The 23072-nt window shown below is 45.7% G+C and overlaps 1 protein-coding gene across 1 annotated transcript in view; it reads right to left on the bottom strand.

The window, feature by feature from the left end:
- Nucleotides 1-23072, bottom strand: part of LOC138487890 (NXPE family member 1-like) — a 383725-nt gene that overhangs the window by 128850 nt on the left and 231803 nt on the right. Inside the window, exon 2 of the mRNA XM_069614510.1 lies at nt 20085-20818. Within this exon, the coding sequence (XP_069470611.1) occupies nt 20085-20818 (734 nt within the window). The remainder of the gene's footprint in view (nt 1-20084; nt 20819-23072) is intronic.

The raw sequence follows: 23072 nt of genomic DNA on the forward strand, positions 1-23072 counted from the left end.
ATAGCCTAAAACAATACCACGTTATGTAATATAACCGCAGTAGGAAAATTAGGGTCGATACCATTGCCACCAGCCAAGTCTTAATGTTAAGGGAGCGAAAGCATGCTCCAAGAGGTACATATAAAAAGGGCTAAGGATTAACCCTTTCCAATACTCTATGTAAGATGGGGTGTACTAGATCTGTGGTTAAATGACTATGTAAAGTTAATGGCAACTTTATCCTTTTCTGGGGGATAGCAGTCAGCCCCAGAAATGGAGTCGGTGGAAGTCTAAAAGACAACCATGTGTCACTGCACTGAAGGTGCTGTATAACACACAAAAGAGTGGGGCTACTGATTGGTGTACTCCAGAGTCCACAATCACAAAAACAGAGGAAATACACATGGCAAAACACAGGTACGAGTGGGGGAAAAGCTCACACTCTTACCAAGTGGAAAAAATAAACTCCAGAAATCCAGCAAAGCTGCCGGGGGACTCAATAGGTAAGAGAAATTAGCCATAGAGTGAGAATTCTCCCTAACAGTGTTTCAGGCAATGAGCTTTTTGGACTACCACTTATACAACTATGAATATCTTAGATGTCCCCATAGCATAAGATATGAGAGCACAAACATAACAACTCTCTTTGGATGTGCTCTCGCCCACCTTTTCCATGTGCTGGCACCACATATTGTTCCCCAAATGTGCTGTACTGTCTAAATAACTATTTAATTCATGATCATCTCCCTTGTGCTTCTCCTATATCTCCCTTTCACGAAGTGAGTGCTTGCATAATACTCAAGAAGTATATCAGTAATGGTCCTTCCCACAGGAGAAATCATAGGAACACTTGTCATAGAAATGTGCGACCTTACACAAGCTACTAGTGTAGGAAAAATTACAAATGGCCTTGGTCTTTTGGTAGCAGACAATTCTGCAAGAGTCACTGGAGTGGGGAAAATCAAGGGGACTTCTGCCTTCTTTGGACCAACAAAGTAAACTGTGTGGACCAAAGAATCAAGAAAACAATGATAGATGCTGTGCATGCATACATTATACAGCAATACATCAATCCCCACCAATTACGATTCGCCACACGTCGTTGAGTTTGCTCACTTTCCAAAACTGAGCCATTCTCAGTATTCCGCATTGTACCTGTGTACTGACTTTTTAATTAGGCAGCTCTGTTAGATGGTCAGGTAACTGCAAGATCTGTTCAACTATTGCCACAAGAAGCCTCCTGATTGCAGGGCCATTTTTAGGATTGTGCAGAAAAATGCATGTATCAGTACTGCGCCCAACAAGAGCAGGATAAGCTTGCAGAATAAAAAGCGAAAACAGCAAGAAGGAGCCTATGGACATCGACATCAGTTAGAACCATTGATTTGTCCAAATAGGCACTCAGTGAGAAACGAGTCTGGAAACTGTTCGTGCTTCAGTCGTCAAATTCAAAGTTTGGCATACTTTGCAGTACGTCAACTCTTTCTGAAGTTCAATTTGAAAGATTCCTGTGAATCAAGAATTAAGTTTGCACTCCTGCTATAATATCTATAAAGATGTCCACAGTCCAATTGAACACTTTCATTGATTTAATCAGTAACTTTAGGGTCCTTCTTCCTCATCATCCATCAAGTCTGCATGTGCTGAACTTCTACTTGTCTTGCTTTCGAATCGATAGTCGGGGTGCTGCGGCCTCGCCAGTACACAGTTTCACATCACCAAGATATATCCATACGCATCTCCCTTGGACCTTTACTGCTGATGGAGTAATGTCCTCCACAATGTATGGTCCTGAGAATCGTTGCTCATGCCACTTTTGAGTGAAATTGCGTATTAAATTGCATCTCCAGAGAATATTGTTGAAAGTCCGGCTGCTGAATGGTCTTCATCTGTGTTCTGAGGCTGAGCCCCCTTGCTCTTGAGTTGATCTGAAATGACAGATATACTAGCAGTCATGCATGTTATGTACGCACATAACTCATTTCCTAACATTTCTGCGGTCTTCTGGGCATCGCTTCTGCTCCTCGATGGAGGAGACAAGGATGTTCTCATTCCCCTCCCTTTCACTAGCTCATGGGGTGTGAGGTGGTGGTCCGACCCAGGCCGATTCCTTAATGCATATAATGCTACGGGCAGGCAATAAAGCCTTCCCTTCTTCAGTGACAAATTGAGTTTTGCAATTCCCTCTTTGAGAAGACCGTTGAGTCTCTCACATATATTCCGTTCGCTTGCAGGTGATAAGCAAAAGAAAACTTGTGCTTAATGTTCAATAATAGGCTAATCTGTTCAAATACTTCATTAACAAAATCGGGGTCATTGTTGGATCTCAGCACCTCACATACTCCCCATCTTTGAAAGACTTCTTGTACTAGAAATGTTGCTGCATAAGTGGTATCAAGGCATGTACAAGGACCTGCTTCGATCCACCTTGAAAAGGGACACACCACCACTATCATATACCTGTAACCACTACATACTTGCAGTATATCAAGATAGTCAATATGTAAATGCTGAAAAGGACCATTTGGTGGAGGAATTACTCCTCTGATTGTTCGCAGTGTATGTTCAACGATAAACCTTTGACATACGATCCAATTTACTGCATAAAATGCAACATGTTCTAACAGGTTCGGTACAAACCAGTCCTCCGTAATAGCTGCTGCAAGGCTATCCCTAGTTACAGGCATGGGGTAGTGCAACTGTTCAAGCGCTACCTTCAATAATGCTACTGGCAGCACCGGCTTTCCAGTGCTGTCTTGTCACCATAATGCTTTTGAGGGGGATAAAGAGCACTGCCTTGAACTTCCATCAACTGTGTTCTTGATCAATGATTAAACCCTTCATTCACTATCATAATCGTGACTACTTTCTCTTTTGCATCTGGAGTATTGAAACTAGAAATGTCTGGTGAGTATGCAACCCTTTTGGCCTCTACGTCTGTGGCTTCATTCCTGCGAGAAATAAAATGTGTTCTTTTAGTATGTGTTGCACATTTAACTATTCAAATCGCTACTGGGAGTTGTAGTGCTTTAATTAGCCTGTCCAATAATGCAGCGTGTTGCACTGGAGTGCCGTCCACGCCGAGGTAGCACCTCCTTTTCCAACGTGCTAGTCCTGCGTGCAGGTTTGACGTCACATAGGTGGAATCACTGTACACTGTCACTTCCCTTTCTGCATGATTTTCAAGTGCAACAATAAGTGCTACCAATTCTGCTGCTTGTGCTGAAAAGTGAGATGGTAGTCTTGCACGTGCTACCACTTCAAATTCCCCATTTTATCTGTGTCTTACTATACAGCTGCACCAGAATGCCTTTCCCCATCAATTTTAAAAAAATGTTGAAGACCTGTCAATAAAGAGAATCTCCCCTGCAGACAATGCGTTTTCCTTTACACGCTGTATGTCATCATAGAACTCCTCATAGCTAGAGCAGTCTTGCACATGCTCACCCTCTACCCTCTACCACAGGGTCGGCTACAAATGTGGCATGGTTCCCTATTTTACATCTGACTATTTTAATAGCTGGATTACTTGATATGCAGATGCTGTCTGATATGTCAGTGTACCCTTAGGTTTTTCCAAAATAGCAAAAAAGCATGTTAAAAAAACAATATCATAGAACACCACATCACAATGCTGGTAGACTTCTCAATTAAGAACGTGGCTGCTGCCAGGGATTGTTTGCAAGGAAAGTGCCCTCTCAAAACTGGATCTAGAATCCTACTATAATATGCCAGAGGTTTGTACCCTAGTGTAGTCCTCTGTGTAAGCACTGCTGTCATGACCGCCCCATTTGTGTGCGAAAATAAAAATAACTCTTCAGCATAATTGGGAATTCCTAAAACTGGAGCTATACAAATTGCTTCTTCAATTCTTCAAACCGTCCTCCATTTCCTCAGTCCATTCTATTTATTCCTTTTTCACTTGTGCTTTCTTTAGAGCCTGCAAAAGGGGTCTTGTGTACGAACTATAATCAAACACCCATGCTGCAACATAGTTGTATAATCCCAAAAATTGCTGCATTTGCTTTACTGTGTGCGGTTTTGCTGTTTTCATAATTGCCTAAGCTCTTTCAGGTGTGACCTTCTTTCCCTCATGTGAGATCAACTGGCCTAAATACAACACTTCTTCTTGACAATACTGTAACTTCTCTTTGTCTACTTTGTATCACTTGTCTGCTAGGATAGTCATTAACTGAATCGCGTCTTGTCTGCACTCATCTTCTGTGGTGCTACAAACCAAAATGTCATCTACATATTGTATCACAACGCTTTTCAAATCAATATGGCCTAGGTACTTCTGGAGTACCCTATTAAAGATCGATGGATACTCGCAATTCCCTTGGGGCAAACAAGCGCTCTTCAGTTTGGTTTGGCGAAACGTAAATGATGACAAGTCCTGGAAGTCCTTATGCAACGGGATTGAGAAAAACACATTTTTCAAGTCAATCACTGTGGAATATCGGATACTACATAGTATTGTCGCCGGATTAGGAACTAAAGGAAACTCTGCCTCTACAATCTGGTTAATTGGTCTCATGTCCTGAATTAATCTCCACCCCTTCAATTTTTTCACAGGGTACACTGCGGTATTGCACGGTGACGCTGACGTCACTAAGATACCCTGTTCCATCAGTGCTGAAATAGTCTTAAAAATACCCTCAACCGCCTCTCGAGACATGGGGTACTGTCTTGCTTGAGGTCAAATTGCTCCTGGTTTCAGCTTAATCCTAACCTCCCCTAGCCCTTTCAATAGGCCTACGTCATAGAGGCCTGTAGTCTATAAAGTGGTTGGCACTTTTTCCAAGTCTGTCAAAAAATGCTGGACGCTTCCGCATTATCATAATTCGCTGTGGGACCTCTCATTTCTCTGTTCTGATCCAATATGTAATACTTTTTTTTAAAAATATTTTTATTCAATTTTGAAAACCAAACAAAACATACATTTCAACTGTTTCAATATACAAAAAACATCATGTGCCATTTAGTGTCCATTAGAACTCCCCAACTCACCCCCCCTTCAACTAGAGCCAAATCTCCCATGTCAGCTACTGGAGCGTTATCGGGCAGTGCAGTATCTAAACGGACATTACCCAAGTCTTCTGTTTCGTCGTTACTCTGGCAGGAATTAGCTATGGAGGACACCAATTGCCGCCAGGCCAGCAGGGGCCCCACTTCCTCTTCGCCCCCCCTGGTGACCGCCTCAAACCAGACAACAGATTCGGCTTCCGCCCATTTCAAGAGGTCTGCCCACCACAGTTCCACCCTGGGTCGACGGGCCGCCTTCCAGCCCATTGCGATCCTACGCTTGGCCAGAACATAGGCCAGATCCTTCATTTTGCTTATGTGTCTGGAGTGCCTGGGTCTGGGAAAGAGCCCTAGCATGCATGACCAAGCCGATTCCACATCCAGCACCACCCCCCCGCCAGCCAGCCTCGTTTTGATCTCGTACCAGAACTTGAGCACTTCCGGGCAGGCCCAGAACATATGCAGCAGCCCTGCGTCCACCTCCCCACACCTGGGGCATTGCTGCATGGCTAGGCCCCCGAACCTTGCAATCTTCCCCGGGGTCAGGTAGGCCCTGTGGGTAACATACAGCTGAAGCTGTTGGAATCTAGCATTGCGAGACACCTTTTTATGGTATCTCTGTGCCCACTCCCATTGCCCATCCAGCATAGGTCCACCCACCTCCTCCTCCCATTCCTGTCTTAATCGGGGCAACTCCTTCCCCGCCCTCTCTCGTAAGAGTTCATATATCCTCGAGATTTCGTGCCCGCCCTCTGACACATCATACATGGTTTCTAGAGAGGTCTCAGGGTCCTTCGCTAGCAATGTCTCGGGCCATCTTTCTCTAGTCTTTTTAATAAGCCTGGCGTAAGTAATATATTGGCCTTCATGCACCCCCGACTCCTCCTGCAACCTCTGGAAGTCCAGCGCCTCGCCACCCTGCCATATGTCTCCGAGGGTGGCCAGGCCTACCTGCTCCCAGTATCTTCGGACTGATTCGAATAGCTGAGAGTCGTCCCCGCACAGGACCACCAGCGGGGCCTGCCGAGAGTATGGTTCCCGATCTCCCATCATCTTCCTAGTCCTTTGCCAGGTCTCCCAGCCCAGTCTCAACAGCCGTCCCCTGCCCACCATTTGATCCCTGCACAACCACACCACCTCCTGCAGGAAGTACGGGCCAAATCTCCATGCAGAAGCCGCACCTCCGCCGAGTCTTCCACTGAAAGCCACCTAGCCACATACAACAGCTGCCCCGCCAGGTAGTAGAGCTCAAAGTTTGGCAGGCCTATGCCACCCTTGTCATACGGGTTCTGGAGCTTCCACAGGGCCACCCTATTCCTGGAGCTTCCCCATAGAAAACCCCTGCACATGCTATGTAGTTTAACGAATAGGCTTCTCGGTATCAGAAACGGGATGTTCACAAAAAAGTGCAAAAGTCTAGGCAAGACCACCATCTTGAGCAAGGCCGCTCTCCCCATCATGGTCAGGGGCAATTTGGCCCAAAAAACCATGGTGTTTTTAATCCCTTCCAGCGCTCTTTCCGTATTGTGTTTGTGTTCTGCCTCTATTTTGTGGTAGATGTTTAATCCCAGATACCTGAACGTTTCCGTCTGCCATGGAATCGGTAGGACAGGCAACCTCTGGGAAGGGACGTTCCTGTATCTGCCCAGAGGAAAGAGACTGGACTTTCCGAGATTCACCGATATGCCGGAAAGGGTGGCATATCGCTCCATTACCTCTAACCCGTACTGCAGATTTTCTTCTGGATAACGCAAGTAAAGTAGCATGTCATCCGCATATAGTGATATCAGGTGCGTACCGCTATTCGTACTTATGCCCCCCCCGTATTGATGACGCAGACACACTGCCAACGGCTCTAATGCTAGTATGTATAGCATAGGCGACCAGGGGCACCCCTGTCTGGTCCCTCTACTAAGTTGCCAGGCGTCAGAGATTATGGAACCAGTTTTGACTCTCGCCAGCGGGGCGCTGTATAGCAGCTGGACCCACCTGAGATATCCCGGTCCCATTCCAAATCCCTTTAAGACCGCTTTCAGCCAGGGCCATCTTACCGAATCAAAATCCTTGACGGCGTCTAGTGACACTATGGTTAGCTCACCCGAATCCCTTTCAGTCTGATCAATAACATGGTGTAGCCTCCTGTGGTTATCTGTAATGTTTCTGCCCGGGACGTAACCTGTCTGGTCTGGGTGTATCAGCTTCCCAATCACCCTCTTCAACCTGTTGGCCAGCACCGCAGTGAGTATTTTGCTGTCCTGGTTGAGCATGGACAGTGGTCTATAAGACCCGCACTCGTCGGCTGGCTTCCCTGGTTTCAGGAGTGGGATGATCACGGCCTCGCGGAGGGACGACGGGAGTTTGCCCTGCTCGTAGGCCTCGTTAAAAGTAGCTAGCAGTGGTTGGATTAGCTCCTGCTTATATGTTTTGTAGAACTCACCAGGCAATCCGTCTGTGCCAGGTGCCTTGCATGATTCTGGATCACTACCTCCAGCTCATCAGAGGTGATAGGTGCGTCTAACTCTGCACGTTCTAGGTCATCCAGGGTGGGCAACTCTATGTCCTCCAATGTGTCGAGTATAACTTGTCCCATATCCTCCCCTGTGTCCTCGTACAGGTGCCTATAGAACTTATGGAACTGCTTGTTTACCTCCACTTGGGTGTTACACATGCAACCTCCATCACCCTTGACCTCACTGATCACCGAGCGGGGAGTCTCACACTTATATAGCCAGGCCAGCAGTCTGCCTGGCTTGTCGCCACCTGCATGTATCCTCTCCGTATATCTCCTGTGATTAAGTCTGCACAGCCTGTCCCAGAGTTCACTGCAGGTAGTCTGCAATTCTTTTATCCTAGTTCTGTCGTGAGCGGTGTTTTCACACCGCGTGAGGTCTTCCAGCTCCCTTTCCGCTGCTTGGAGTGCCTTTTCTACACCCCCGTGGAGCCCTTTAGCTTTAGAAATGGCCACCCCGAGCACCACCACCTTTAATGCTTCCCACAGAGTGCCCATCGAACGTACACTGCCCGTATTTATATCAAAGTATTCCTCAATGGAATCCCGTAGTCCTTCACGGAACCCCTCGTCCTGTAGCGCCTCGGTCCTAAGCCTCCATGTCGGGATCCGCGGTCTTGGGGGCTGGTGTTTCCATTCCACTACCAGGGGCGAGTGGTCAGATAATACTCGGGCCCTATATTCTGCCCCCACTATGTCCCCCAATATCTCGGCCTTCACAAATATGTAGTCAAGCCTGGTGTGCAAGTTATGTGGCACTGCGTAGTGTGAATATTGCCTATCCTCTGGGTGCATTCTCCTCCATACATCCATTAAGTTTAGGTCTATCAATAATGTTCCTAGCGCTCTGGCCGCCGGCGCCGTTTTTCCCGCCCTGTCCATTGATCTGTCCATCCTAGGATTCAGGGTGCAATTGAAGTCCCCCCCCCCCACACTACCGTACTCCCTGCCAGGGACCCCAGTGTACCATCAAGAGTGCTAAAGTAAGCTGCCGTATCGTTGTTGGGGGCATACACGTTTACAATGTGCACTTCTCTGTTCTCCAAGAAGCCCGTCACAACCACCATCCTGCCCTCAGAGACTGCCGTGGTGCTAAGCACTCGGAACGGCACGTGCGGCGCCACCCACGTGATGACCCCTCTAGCATATGCCGAGTACGCAGCCCCCACCACCGTGCCCTTCCATTTCTTCTTAACCGTCTCCTGCTTCTCCCTAGTAAGGTGTGTCTCCTGCAGCAGGGCTATATCTATGCGCATTCTCTTTAAGTACAGCATCACTTTATTCCGTTTCAGATAGCTGTTGAGGTCCCGTACATTCCAGGTCACAACTTTGAGATTACCCGACGCCATCTGTTCCGACCGTTCCCATCCCAACCTTACTCCCGATGCTCCCGTTGCTGATTAATTTTCCGGCTCTTTCCCAATGAGTCACAAACAGAATCCCCTTACCCCATCCCCCCCTTCCACCCCACAGCACACAACTCCCACCCTCCCCCCTTCCCACCAACCCCCAACAGTTGCCCAGCTCCATCCCTGGATCTCAGGCCTACCCACTTCTGGACCTGTCCCGTATCTGAGAACCAGGACCCTGTAGGGCGTCACCAATCTAACGGTGACCTAACTAAACAAACTACTATTGGGGTCAGAGAGCGCTTCACAGGAGCTCTATCATCTATGTCAGGAGAGGCGCGCCCGACGGGACCCGCCGGCAAATACCTTGGCTTCCGTCCCACCAGCACAACAGCATTCTATATTCTAGTCCCAGTGTCATAACTATGGCACTTAGGGTGCTCTTGTCACGTGTTACTTATCCTCGGCCGCTTCCGTCTGGGCATCCGGTTCTTGAAGTTGGCCCTGCAAGTCCAGCCAATCCATCGCCTCAGTAGGAGTCTCGAAGAACAAGGATTTGTTCTTGTAAAATACTTTCAGCCTGGCGGGGTAGAGCAACATGTAGCGGAGGCCTGCTTCCCTGAGCCTCCTCTTTACCGCTCCGAAGTTCATTTGATTCCGCTGCACTAGGAGCGTGTAGTCCGGGTACGCCGTTATATTCACCGACCCCCTTTCTATCGTTCCTCCTTTCCGAAAAAATTCAAGAATCTTCTTGCGGTCACGATAATTCAAGATCTTCGCGATCAGCAGCCGTGGGGGGGCCCCCGGGGCCGGTCTCCTGGTCAGGGCCCTATGCGCCCTTTCTACCGCAAACCCCTGGGTCAGCACCCCGCCAGTTATCTCCTGCAAAAGCATGGTTTCGACGTAATCGGCCCTCAATTCCTTCTGGGACACCCACTATACGAATGTTGTTGCGTCTGGCGCGCCCTTCCGGTTGCTCTGCTCTATCCTCCAAGTTGCCAACTCGCTGCACCAGGGCATGCAGCTCCTTAGCATGTGAAGCGCACGCCTCCGTATTCGGGATCAACTCCTTTTCCAGTGCGCCAGTGCGCTCTGCGATCGTTCGCACGTCTTGTCGCAGCAGGTTCACCTCTTCCTGGACCGCTCCGATCTTGAGGTCCAAGCCCACCTGCAGCTCCTTCATGGCCAGGCCCAGCTTTGTTTCCCAGGCCACCTTCAAATCAGCGATTGCTGCCAGCACCTCCTGGATTGTGCCCGGTGGGTCCCCCGCGGCCGCAGGGGCGCTCGGGGGAGACTTGGTGTAGGCCTCCATCGTGGGCTGCTTGACCCGGGGTCTCACCGCTTTGGCGGACACCTTGTCGCGACAATTGGGCACGGTCTCACCGTGCTGCCCCTCACTGGAGTCTGTCTTGTCCACGGCCCCCACAGTGTTCACTCCCGCTCCGCTCTTCGATCTTGCTTCGGGCGGCAAGCGTAAAGTTCGTTATTGGGGTCTCACCAGTTTCAAGCCCAAGACCGCCGCGGCTCCATCGCGGCTCCCGTCGTCTTCTTTGTGCTGGCCGCCATTTTGTCTGTGTCTTCGGTCCGGGACCCGCTGCAACGCGGCGAGGATAACTCGAGCCCGGAGCATTCCCCACGCACCAAACTTTCAGCGAATGTCGCCTCAACATTCATACACGTGTGTGTAAGTTTGCAGCGCCGGCTGGTCACCGCGTGCGCCCCATCTTTCCAGGATCAATGCAGGATCTGCGGAGCTCCGTGAAGGCACAGCCTCCTACGTGGCCATCCAAGCCACGCCCCCAATATGTAATACTTATCTCAAATATCACCTTGTCATCTGCTAAATCATCTCTAAACATATAATCGTCAGTGACGTCAGTTAATCTACACCCATCCCCAATGGCAATCACTGTTCTCCATGGCCTGCCTTCGTCATCGGTTCCTCCGAGCATGGCCATTTCCCCTCTTACTATGGCTGCATCTAACTCTAAGGGAATAGTATGTCCCCCCTGTTCGTCCATAGGTATCTGTGGCCTGAACAGAAACCTGTTAGTCTTTCCCACTAAGCCGGGTAGCCAGGTTAACAGAATGTGAATCCCATAAAGAAAAACTTCTGGCTCCATTGGCACTCCTCGCAGGGCCATGTGCCCTGTAAATGCCAATATACATTTGCCCACATTCATATAATGTATCCCTGAAGTAGAACGCACTATGCCTTCAGCAGTGAAAGAAATCGTCATGTTAAGCCTCGTCATTAAATCTCACCCCAGAATATTAACTGGTGTCTGCCGTGAATACAATAATGGAACAGACATGTCACACTCTCCAACAGATACTGGTAATTCGTAAGTAAAAGAAACTTGACTCGTAGCTCCACAGGATCCTTGCGCATTCATGGCATTTCCCAACATTGTGTAGTTTCCCTCTCGTATACGTGAACGAGTAGCCCCAATGTCTACATATCGTTACATCAACCCATTGTAGTACCATTAAGTTGGGTAATACTAAACATCTGTTATTAGCTCCAAAGTGCCCCTCTCGGGGTGATAGTGTGCCTGTTATGTTATGTTAACCCTTGGCTCCTTTTGAGGGTCTGGTGTCACTGATAATACTGAACACATCAAGTCGCCCTGTGAGCTGTCCTATTGTGGATACATACACATCCCCATACCTGTGAAGGGACTTCCTCCCACCACATTGACAACCCTTAATCGAGGCATCAATAACTATCCTGTGTTTGCGTTCTGCTGTATTTGCATTGGTGCATGCTGTGACTGCCCTTGCAGTGGATTCAATGGTGCTTACTGTGGCTGCTGTGCCTGTTGCAATTGCAGTGCTTGTGCTTGATACACTGTCTGATCTTGGCCGAACCCATTTCTAACGTGTGGGCTATATGCTGGAGGATAAGCTGTCCCCCCTCTTGAGAATTGCCCATTCTGTGCATACCCTTGGCTCCCACACATGCGCGCAATGTGCACTGTCATTCCACATGTCCAACATACAGGAGGAGCTCTCCTAACTTGTCCTCCTTGATTAAATCCTCCTAGCATATTCTGATTATCATTCTGCATGTTCTGAAAGCCACCTCGATTGTTTGGAAAACCACCCCTTCCTCTATACCCCATTTTCTGCCTCGTGGCATAAACCCATTCGCTCCTTGGTCATTTGGCGTTGATTATTCGCCTGTGATGCACCCACTGCTTGCTGCATTCCCAGTCCTTCTCCACTTGTCAGTACCGCCCCTTCTATGGTGTATTTTGACAATTTCCTCTGAACTAACTTGGCTTCAAGTTTTCTAGCCTCTTCCTTCTTCCTATTTTTCTCTTGCAACAGCCGACAGTGATGCACTTTGGTCAACTGTATCTCCGCCCACGGTCTTGCTTCCATTCCCACTAACTTTTTAAGGTGTCTCTGTACCTGTTCTGGCAATACCTGACATAAAATGTGGTAAAATACTGCCACTGTCTTTCCCCATGGGTCCTGCGTTTCAAGGGTCCACCGTTTCTTGGATCTTACGTGCCATAATTGCACCCATATCTGATGTATCAGGATATTGTACTCTGAGAGCTCTCCAGACACCTGCTCTACAATTATTAAATGGCGTTCCATCAAGCGCTGTACTCTGTGCAGTGACACTTGAATAACCTGCTCTTGTCCAAATGTCATCAGCCCTTTCCCCAATAATTGCTGCTAGGAGACCGTTAATGTCCCCTATTGCTATCGTATTTCCCGATGTCAATTTCTCTAGCTCGTAAATCCATAGGAAGTTTACATCTTAAATAGCCCTTATCATTTGTGGCCATGAAATATACTTTAGTCTAGCCCCTCCTCTCTCCAATAAAGGGAACTGCGTGAACCAAATCCGCAATTGGCTCCCATTGTCTGCCTATCCATAGTGGGGACAATGGTTCCACATCGTCTTCTATCTGGCAATGACCTTAGCCTGCTCACATATGATGGTGACTCTTCCTTCTGACTATGTGATCGTCCTTTAGGACGCTCTGAATATGCCACAGGATCTGGCATTCTATCTTTAGGCTGCTCGAGATCAGACCATCTTACTTCCTTGTCTGTCTGCAGGCATCCCTCGGGACCTCATGCGCTTCCACCCTCCTCTCCACGGAAGGATTCCCTCTGTATGTCTGACATATCTAGGCCCCAGCTGGTGTAACTCTCGTCCCCTTCACCCTTATTGAAAGTTAACCTGTTTAGAGACAGTGCTCTTTGCTCAAGACTAAATAGGTCTCTTTCTCTTCTTCGTGGATGGAGGACCAAAGATTGATCTCCCTTCCCTCGGCTTTCCAATTGACTACTTTCCCTTAAGTCTTGATAGGCCTTATCGATCCTATCTCCGATGCTCCCTATGTCACAATCTTCTTCCAGGGCTACCCTAGTGGCCATGGTGCTGCCTCCTTTAATGGGGAAAACTCCTCTATATTGCTCTATTGTAATACCAGATTCGGTTCCATTAACTCTTTCTGAATGCAATCAATATCGCGCTCCCTTTGTCTCCTTTTTCGTTCCTTCTCTTTGTCTAATTCCCTTCGCTTACTCGCATCCCATCTAACTCTTTCCTCTTCTTGTCATCTCTCCTTTCTTTCGTTCGCCCTTCATCTTCCCTTTGTCTCTGCATCCTTTTATCTCTTAATTTCGGCGCTTCCTCCTCTTCTCTCTTCCTTTCTTGCCTATCCCATTCTTCGCTTGCCCTCTTCCTGTTGTCATATTTTCTCTGCTCCCATACCCTTTCTTCCTTCTTGTACTGTTCTTCCTGATACGTCTGTTCTCGCCTTTGTCTGTTCTTTCTCTTGTGTTCATCCAATTTTAACCTTTTTTCTCATTCCCCGTCTTATCTATCCTGTTCAACTTGATCTTCCCTTTGTCTGACTTCCTCGATACTTTTCCCATCGAGCTTGAGCAATATCTGTCCACCCATCCATTCGTTCTGTATGAGCGTTACGTCGTCAGCTTGGTCCTTTTCCCCTTTCCACCTCTTAATCTCTTGTTCTATGTCTGTGGTTACATTCGATTGTTTGCTTTTCTCCTCCTTGTTCTGCAAGATCTTAAAGATCTCTTCCTTTCCTCTAGTCTCTTCTGGACTATCGTCACTGCCATAAGCAGGCGGTTCATTATTGGGTTATTATACCTTGTCGCTGCTTTCAGTTCCTTTAACGGATACAGTCCTATACCTTCCGTACTATCGCCATTTACTTCCAACGAGGTAAGGGGAGCAGAAGGCTCGACACCTTCCTCCTTACGTTGGCTAAGCATCCACTCCTCAGGAGGCGGATCCTCCCGCTCCTCCTGGTACATCTTCCAAAGCTCTAAAATAGCTAACCTTTTCTCTAATTTCTTTCCTGTGTATGCAGCGTGCAAGTATTTGGTCATGTGTTTCAATACTGCTTTTGACAGTGATCCCCCTGGTGGCCACGGCATGAACATTTTATCTGATGTGCCCTTTACCCATTCTGCACTGTACTGTTTGAGCTTGGGCATGTGCTTTGGCAAAGTTTTACACAAATGCATCAGTAGAGTAACTTCTCCCATTATGATGAGTCTCAATTGACTGTCAATACTTACCAGAGTTTACACAAATACGTTTCAGAAAAATAACAAATATGAGCGCGCTCCAACCTTCGCCGCCCAAAGCCTCTATTTCTCAATTATCTCAATCTACCTTACGGTCGGCAAGGCAATGACCCAAGATAGATAATAACTTTTCATCTCTACTTTAGACAGTCTATCTTTGTCGCTCTTCGACACTTCTCGTTTTCAATACACAAAATACACAGATAGACTAGTCGACTTTTCACATATACATCATGATACTCCTTTTCTCTTAGCCCCTAAAATACACCAATTGGAGTTTGAGTCATTCCCTCTCATGAACCTTTTTATGTGCTGCCTAATTTTACCCATTTGGGTTTTGAAATGACTCCTTCTAAAGCTCCTTGAACTAGGAAACAGGGCTCTTTTAACGCTCCTCGTTTTATATCTCTAACGCTCCGCGTTATATACTAAATAACCCGTTACTTTTCTTTGTTACCACAATCCTATCCCCTCACTTTGACGTTCCCCTTAGTCTACTCACCATTCGCTCTTCAGCTCAAGGCCTTCGGTATCGTCTCCCCTCCTCCAATCGACCACTTTCGCCTTCCGTCCTCTCAGCGCCAATGGAAAACAGGAGGGATTTCATCAAAGAGGGACCTGTCCCACCTGTCTCAATTTTCTTGTTATATTGCATCTTAGTATAATGCTCAGACTGTGTTATACACTTTATGTACATGCTTGTCTTTTATTTTGCAGTTCATGTTTTACTTATAAGGAATCCTTGACTTACATTATGAGGTCAGGGGCTTCGGTTCCAGGAATGTTTACTTAGGAGTGGGTGTTCTGGAATGTGAGGAGTTTCAGTTGGCAGAGCATCTGAAAGCAGTGCCTGCTGTGGTATGGTTTTTACTTAATAAACCTTCATTATAAAACCTCTGATGCCTCCGCCTTCATTTAACATTGACGACGACGATTCCGGACTGGCGTGCTATACATTTATAGTGTTTAGATAAGCACACATGTGCGTTTGAACAGTACCCTATTGTGCAACGGAAACACTTTAAAAAAACACAGCCCCTCAAGAAGGTCTGATGATTAGCCGATGAGGAATGAAACATGTTGGGCAGGCTCAGATTTGCATTTTAAAATATGACATGCAATTTCATAAGAGATTACATTTGTAAAATGTAATTTATGAATATAGCACACTGCAGTTTAGCAACAAATTAATGAGTATGCATTTATTGCATAGAATAGTCCACTTAGAGGTTTGTTGTGTAGGTTATATATGTCTTGAACATTGTTGTGTTTTATGTTTTTATGAAAGTTGAAAAACTTGAAGAATAGACGATTATTGCATTTTTCTGCTACATTTGTACGCACTAGACATATGGCATTTGGCAAATTGTATTTATTGAATAAATTGATGCAACACTAACATAGACAGTGCATCTTTTGTCTCAGACATAAGGGTTGTTTAGTTTGTAGATAAGCATATACCAAGGGTACCCATGTGTTCTTTTGTTCCCTGTGGTCTCTGTTTTTTGTATTGTTTGGTCCATTATCTATGAACTCTTATGCTTTAAATATCGAATAAATGTGTCCTAATGTTTATTTATATACTCTCCCAAAGGCACAGTTAAATTCACAACAGTATGTTTGTTCAGCATCAGTTGGCCTGAGGAGCCAAAAGAAGCTCCTGGTAGCTTTTGTTGTCATGCTAACCAGACTACAAACAGCTCCCAGCTCCCTTCAATTTCGAACACTGTGCCGGGCTATGTTAATATAAAGCTTATTGCAGGTATTGTCATCCTACAGTAAGGCACTAGCCTCATTGCCAAGTATTCACACACATGTGCAGCTTTTGCTATCAGACAACAGCAACTAAAACAATTTACTAGGCATTTCAATATTTTGGCATTGCACTTGCATCATATAAGTATAATTTGGTGATTTCTAAGCTCTGCATTAATCAATGTTATTATTTCCCACTGTACTCGATTCATCGCCCTGAGAATGAAGAAAGGGGCTGGTCGGTGGAACCAGGGTTTCAAACCTGTCGCATGGCATTGAACCATTCCAAAAAAAAAAATAGCATTTACACATGAGCTATCATCCAGCATGCAACTATTTGCCAGAAGTTAATATAACCAGGAATTCACTCTGTTAGGTGGCTGTTGCCAGCACATGCATAAGTACTCATGCAATTGTTAAAATCAGGGATCAGCAACCTTTGGCTCTCCAGATGTTTTGGACTACAAATCCCATAAGCCCTGCCAACCATAGTCAATTGGGAGGCATCATGGCAGCCATAGTGCATAGCCTCTGGAGAGCCACAGGTTGCAGAACCCTGTTGTAGATTTTGGCATCCTATACTGAGGTACTCTATCATATACCAGTTTTTTAAATTGAACACTCATGCACTCACACCATGTTATACTATGTCTAGGCGCACAGGCCATCTGGCAACATGACTGCTTCACCTCGTAGCCTACCTACTTCTCTGGTCTTTCCCTACAAAGTGTTTAAGTCGTTTTAAGGAATTCTTTAGAACCTATACTTAACATAGCTGGGAACGTCCTTCTTTTTCACCACTGCTTAAGTCTTTCCCTTTATTTTACATGCATCTTTCATTCTTATGAAGGAACATTTGGAGAGGCCCCTTGAGCGCTGTGTTCACCAACTAAAGAGAACTATTGGCTCTTGCTACTTGCTACTCTTTCAATTCAGGGCAACATTGTTGGACAAATAGATCAATCGGAAGCAATGCATGCTTTTGCAGCTGCAACATCCAGGAGAGTACCCTTCATTTCGACAACGAATAAAAACATGAGAAAGAAAATGAATTCCTGTTTAAAATATTGTTGTATTCCTTGTCTTCTTGTTCATTTTAAGTACAAGTCAGTTATACGTTATTTAAATTGCATTGATTACATTATTTGGGAGATGGAGGACAGCGCGCATAGCAGTAGAAGAACAACATGGGGCGATTTATTCTTGTGTTTCGCCCTGGGTGAAACATTGTCCAGAAACTGCCTTGTTCTAGGATACTAGTGCTTTGTTACTCGTAAGGTCTGTCCTGAGAGCCAGGATGGGTGGAGGGTTGCTGACCGACTGTGTATGACAAGCTGGTGGGAGAGGTGTACAGTTCGGATGTTGGTATTATATACAGCAGGGGGAGGGGGTTATTATTGGTGTTCCTCTGAAATGTATGCGTGGCTAGTGTTATGTTGTGAGCTGGTCCTGTTTGCCTCACTGGCCATGAATATATGCTTATGGAATGTTGGTGTATGGATGATATAAACTCAGGGGAATGTTGAGTAAATGTGATGTATGAGTGGTCCAGGAATGTCAGTTGGGGGCCTGAGCTGGATGGATGAGGATGGCCGGTGGGTGTCTTCCCTGTCACTGGATGTATCTTAATCTACTTTCCATGTACTATGTAAATAAACCACAAGTAACTCGAGTTCTGTATATATATATACTTATGTACAATAAAGTGACCTGGAATCCAACATGGCTCTGCAGCTGGTCTGTGAGTGGACTGTCACATCAATGAAGGTATTTACAACAGCTAGTTGATGTTTGTTGTATAAAGGAGACAATAAAAGGGTGAGCAGGTTAGCGACGAGGAGCGCAAACAATCAAGAAGCTACAGATATCAAGACATACCATGGCGTTGTAAGGCAGGGCAAGGCACAAAAGGAAACCAAGAATTAAAAGGCATAGCAAGGCACGACAAAGCCTAGCAAGGCATAACATGACCTCTGCCCCACACACAAAAAGTGCACTCATTCAGTAGTAAAAACAAAAAAGGGGGTTTCTTGGCTTCTTCTGTGAACCCAAGGTGTGGACCTGCATGGCAAACAACACACTATGCCATTTATGCTGGAATTGGAAAATAGGGAATCTGGACCAAGGACTAACCATTCTCTCACACGCGACCAAAGATCAAATTTGGATGCAGTTTGGGACATGTATGTTTTGTTGTTTAAGCAGCAACCCCAGTCTGCGAGATCTTAAGGTGATGTAACAAATTGGGTTAAAAAAACGGCCTTAAAGTATGAACTAAAAATGTCAGGAATCATATGGTGGCCGTATTTTGTATCCATTCTTTTACAGTGAGTTCTTGGATTTAGTGAGTCTTTCAACAAAGTCAAGAACAGAACGCGGCAACCACTGGGAACAACGTGCATGCTTTGTAGCTAGGGTTGTAGTAGCATTCTTTCGGGAAATATTTATTTTTTCTGGAAAATGTACTTCGCATTTGGTACAGGAATTAAAAAAGCCAATATTTTACAACATCAATTAGTGTACCTGAATTATTTTTAGTGCCAGCTGCAGCTGGTCCAGTGTGCGTCACTCACCAGCAATTACATAGGATCAGCTGTGAGTGTTGGGCAGAGTTCTTTTAATCTGTGTTGTCTGTCTCTATGAGCAATGCTAGGGTGACTACGCCCTGTTCATGTGTACTTATGATCCATTCCCCAATGTTATAGTGAGCATAGACTTATTGAAATGAAGTTAACAGCATTTACATTTCTAAATCAATTCATGTTTTGTGTGCTATTCTGTTATGTTCTGCCGCTAAAGCGGCTCAGTGGTGTCGCTACTTCGATATAAGTACGATCTGCAGGTTGGAGGTTCGAAGACCGGCAAGGACAACTCACCCTTTCATCCTTCGGAGGCCAATAAATGAGTACCAGCTTGAGTTCGAATTACCATGATATATGTAAATGTGCTCTATGTGGAGCACTTAGCCATAGGTCCTATATAAATAACAAATCCTTATCATTATACTAGTCATTAGCCCCTGACCTTCGAGTGTTTTTGGTAGCATCATTCCCAACGTGTCCAATCGATGGTAGACGCGAACCAAATGAAAATGCATGACTCATCTCCTCGGTTTTGCCCCAATAACTTCATTATAGATAAATGGCTAAACCTGCAACAGACTCTGGGTATCTGCCTCTCTTTAAGCGACCACAGAAGCAGATGATCGAGCCCCATCCAGGAGAACCTCAAGCTGTGTTTAGCAATGATCCCTTCACCGATCAAGAGGTAACTTGAGGGGTGCAGCTGAGCATCTGATGAGATGGGATGCAGGTTAGGCAACTGAACATGTGATGAGATGGGATGCAGGTTAGGGAACTGAACAAGTGATGAGATGGGATGCAGGTTAGGGAACTGAACATGTGATGAGATGGGATGCAGGTTAGGGAACTGAACATGTGATGAGATGGGTTGCAGGTTAGGGAACTGAACAAGTGAGGTGGGATGCAGGTTAGGGAATGCAGGTTAGGGAACTGAACATGTGATGAGATGGGATGCAGGTTAGGGAACTGAACATGTGATGAGATGGGATGCAGGTTAGGGAACTGAACAAGTGATGAGATGGGATGCAGGTTAGGGAACTGAACATGTGATGAGATGGGATGCAGGTTAGGGAACTGAACAAGTGATGAGATGGGATGCAGGTTAGGGAACTGAACATGTGATGAGATGGGATGCAGGTTAGGGAAGGGGTTGTTCACGAGTATATGAGGCAGATTTAATGGTTAATTGTTGAAGTCAGCCCAACTAATTGTCAAGCACTTAACTGTTAACAATTAACATTTCAAAACATGTGATGGTGACTTTGGTCTCACGAAAAAGCCATCATAGCGGAAATTTACCTAGTAAGGAGGCGCTTCTCCACATCGCTGAGGTAGGAATGCGCCCTGTTGAACGACTGCATGTTAATTAAAGTCTCACATGGTAGATGTTCAGGCTTGATGCAGTAGAAAAATTCCCCCATCTTGCCAAGGTGCAAGCACCTGCCTTCCAATTTTTGCAATGCAAAGTTGCATTCAGTGCGTGCAGAGTGTGTGGCATTGGCGAACATGCCAAGGAACTGTATATTGTCGTACCCACTGTTTCTTGCTCTCCACAGGCCAGAAACAACTTCACTGGGATGCATTAGCAATATTGAAATGTGAACTCTTCCCTCCCAAAATAGTGTGAAGCTAACCAGGTAAGATCCATTGTTGAAGTCTTCGATATTCCCAGATGCTCCTGCCTCCAGCTTTGGCGAATAGATGCGGGCCCTCAAGAGGTCTCCTCCATGTTTCTTCCTCTGGCCTGCATAATCGTATGTGTCGAGTCGAAAGATCAGGCTATCTCCCACGCAATACTTCTCTTGACGTTTTACATGGGAAACGCTGATCTTTTTAGCACACGTTGCGTTGTCTACATGGGTTAATGTGACACTGGGAATTAGTTGTTCTATTTTCCTAATAATTTGAATTGTTTGCTCTCCTGGTTCTATCATGCTGTGCCCAGTAGTTACCGTGGGTTCAGGAAATTCAAAATTATTTGTTTTCTGGCTCGGACAATTTCCTTGAATATCAAAATACCTAAAATTGGGCAGCTGGAATGGAAAACGAAAGATGCATTATTCATTTGATAAAGTCTAATATTTATAAAATTGTAGTCACGTAATACCGTTTCTTGTGCAGCTATAACAGTTTCAAAAATAACATTCAAACAGACTATGGAATTTATTCAAATGATGTATATTTTCTCTACTGGGAGAAATCAAAAATGTTTCTCCATAAAAAAATCGATCAATATATGTATGCATATTTATAAAGTCGACAGTGAGGCTAGTATATACTCATTGTTAATATTTAAAAAATCAGTTACTATTATAATTATAATAACTTTATTAGGTACAAGCCATAAAAGTACAATGCATTGCAAGAAGATTATACATACAATAATTACATAAATACAAAAAGAATTATCAACCCATCACTCCACATACAGTTTGAAAGTAAAACCACATTCTTATGGAGAAGCGATAGCCCACCTAGATATTGTTTGCTAGCCTTGACGCAATGCAGATATAACTCTGGGTTGCATCTAAGGCTATTGGATCTACAACAATTAATCGATATTGCAAGGTCTGCCCAATTGTTCTAATGCCCGCACGTCTGAACACAGGGAGAACAGTCTTCTGCCTAATCTCCCTTTATAGGTCACACAAGAACATAAAATGTACTGTGTCCTCCATAACTTGCGGGTAATATGTGCAGGCCAGCCTTTCAGAAGATATGTGTATACTCCAGTTAGATACCTTTCAACTTGGCAAAAACCTTAACCTAAGGCAAATTATCAGTCAATCAATCAATCAATAAAACATTATTCGACGTGAAATTCGTACAAGTTCATACAATTACAAAGATAAGAACATGAAGGTATGAAATTAAAATACAACCAGCTAAAAAAAATCATTGCACAAAAGAGAGCATAAAGAAAGTTAAAGTGCTAAGTGCATAATAGAAACAGTGAATACAACCTGTTTTTACGGTCTAGTCGGGAGAATATAATCGCAGCCCCAAAGACACTTCATAACAACAATAAGTAGTATCCGTATTCCACTTCTATTCAGTTTGAAACTAATCTTCCTCATTGGATCACCTGATCCGTCTTTGGGCCTCATCACGAGTCGGGCTAAAGGGCTAGTCCGATTAATAAGTTGGGCGCTAAATTGACTGCATTACCTCCAGTTTTTTGCTGGATTTGAAGATCCCATTTAGCGCCTGTTTTCAGCGCAGTTAGCACGGGCACCAATAGTTGCCCCCCCAGTCCCATTGGGTCCAATAGGGAACAGGGATTTCCCGCCTTAACGCTACTCTTGATCCGGCGCTAACAGCGCTGGTCCGAGAAGCGGTAACGCTGTTTGGGCCTCATTCCGAGTACGGCGCTAACCAATGGCGCTATTAACGCCTTGGTTGACGCCGTACCCGGACCGGCAGCGCCTTGGTGGATGGCGGAATTACCGCCCCATTCCAAGGTTGGCGGGGCGGTAATTCCCCAATCCCCATTTACCCTTCCCCATTCCCATTCTTGCCCCATAGGGCATAATGGGAGTGGGGAAGGCGTTAATTACGCCACCGTAAATTACGGTGGCGTAATTAACATCAAGGTCCCTTAGCGCCATGGATTTTAACACCTGCTAAAAGCAGGTGTTAAAACCTCCTTGGCGCAAAGGGAACTCGGAGTATGGCGGTAAGGGATTACCGCCACCGCTCTCGTTAGCGGTGGCCGCTATCCCTTACCGCCATACTCGGAATGAGGCCCTTTGTGTTGGCCGGTATCCCAGCACTATTGTAATTGTATATTTATAAAATGCTTAGTATCCAGAGGTTTCTAAGCACGGACCTGGGGATTGGACCTGTGTTGGTCTGTGTCGTCTTGCTTCCAAGGCGAGCACATTACCCCTGAGCTATCCTCCTGAGACATCCCCCAACTCGTGATCGCCCCCACCGCCAGGATACCGCCCATCTCATGGTCAGGCCCAGTTTGTCTTAATGTCTTAAAAGCCAAACTCTGTGAACATATTGATGGACAGAGCTCACAATGTTTGGTATTCAAGTTCCTTTGCACAGTTCCAAGGCCTCGTTAATTGAGCGGACCCAGCTTCCCTAAACAAGGGGCGCATATATCGCACTCTCAGAAGTCACAAAAATAAAAAAGTGGGCCATCGTCTCCTCGCCCAATCCACAAAGAGGGCAAGTGTTTGCGCATCCTCCAGCCCATTGGTGTGTTAAAGTGGCTATCTGGAGGGTCCCAAACCTGAGACTAACAAAGAGTGATCTTACGAATGAGGGGGATAGATA

The sequence above is a fragment of the Ambystoma mexicanum genome, chromosome 9, assembly GCF_040938575.1.
Source record: "Ambystoma mexicanum isolate Mex_15411 chromosome 9, UKY_AmexF1_1, whole genome shotgun sequence".
Lineage (NCBI taxonomy): Eukaryota > Metazoa > Chordata > Amphibia > Caudata > Ambystomatidae > Ambystoma > Ambystoma mexicanum.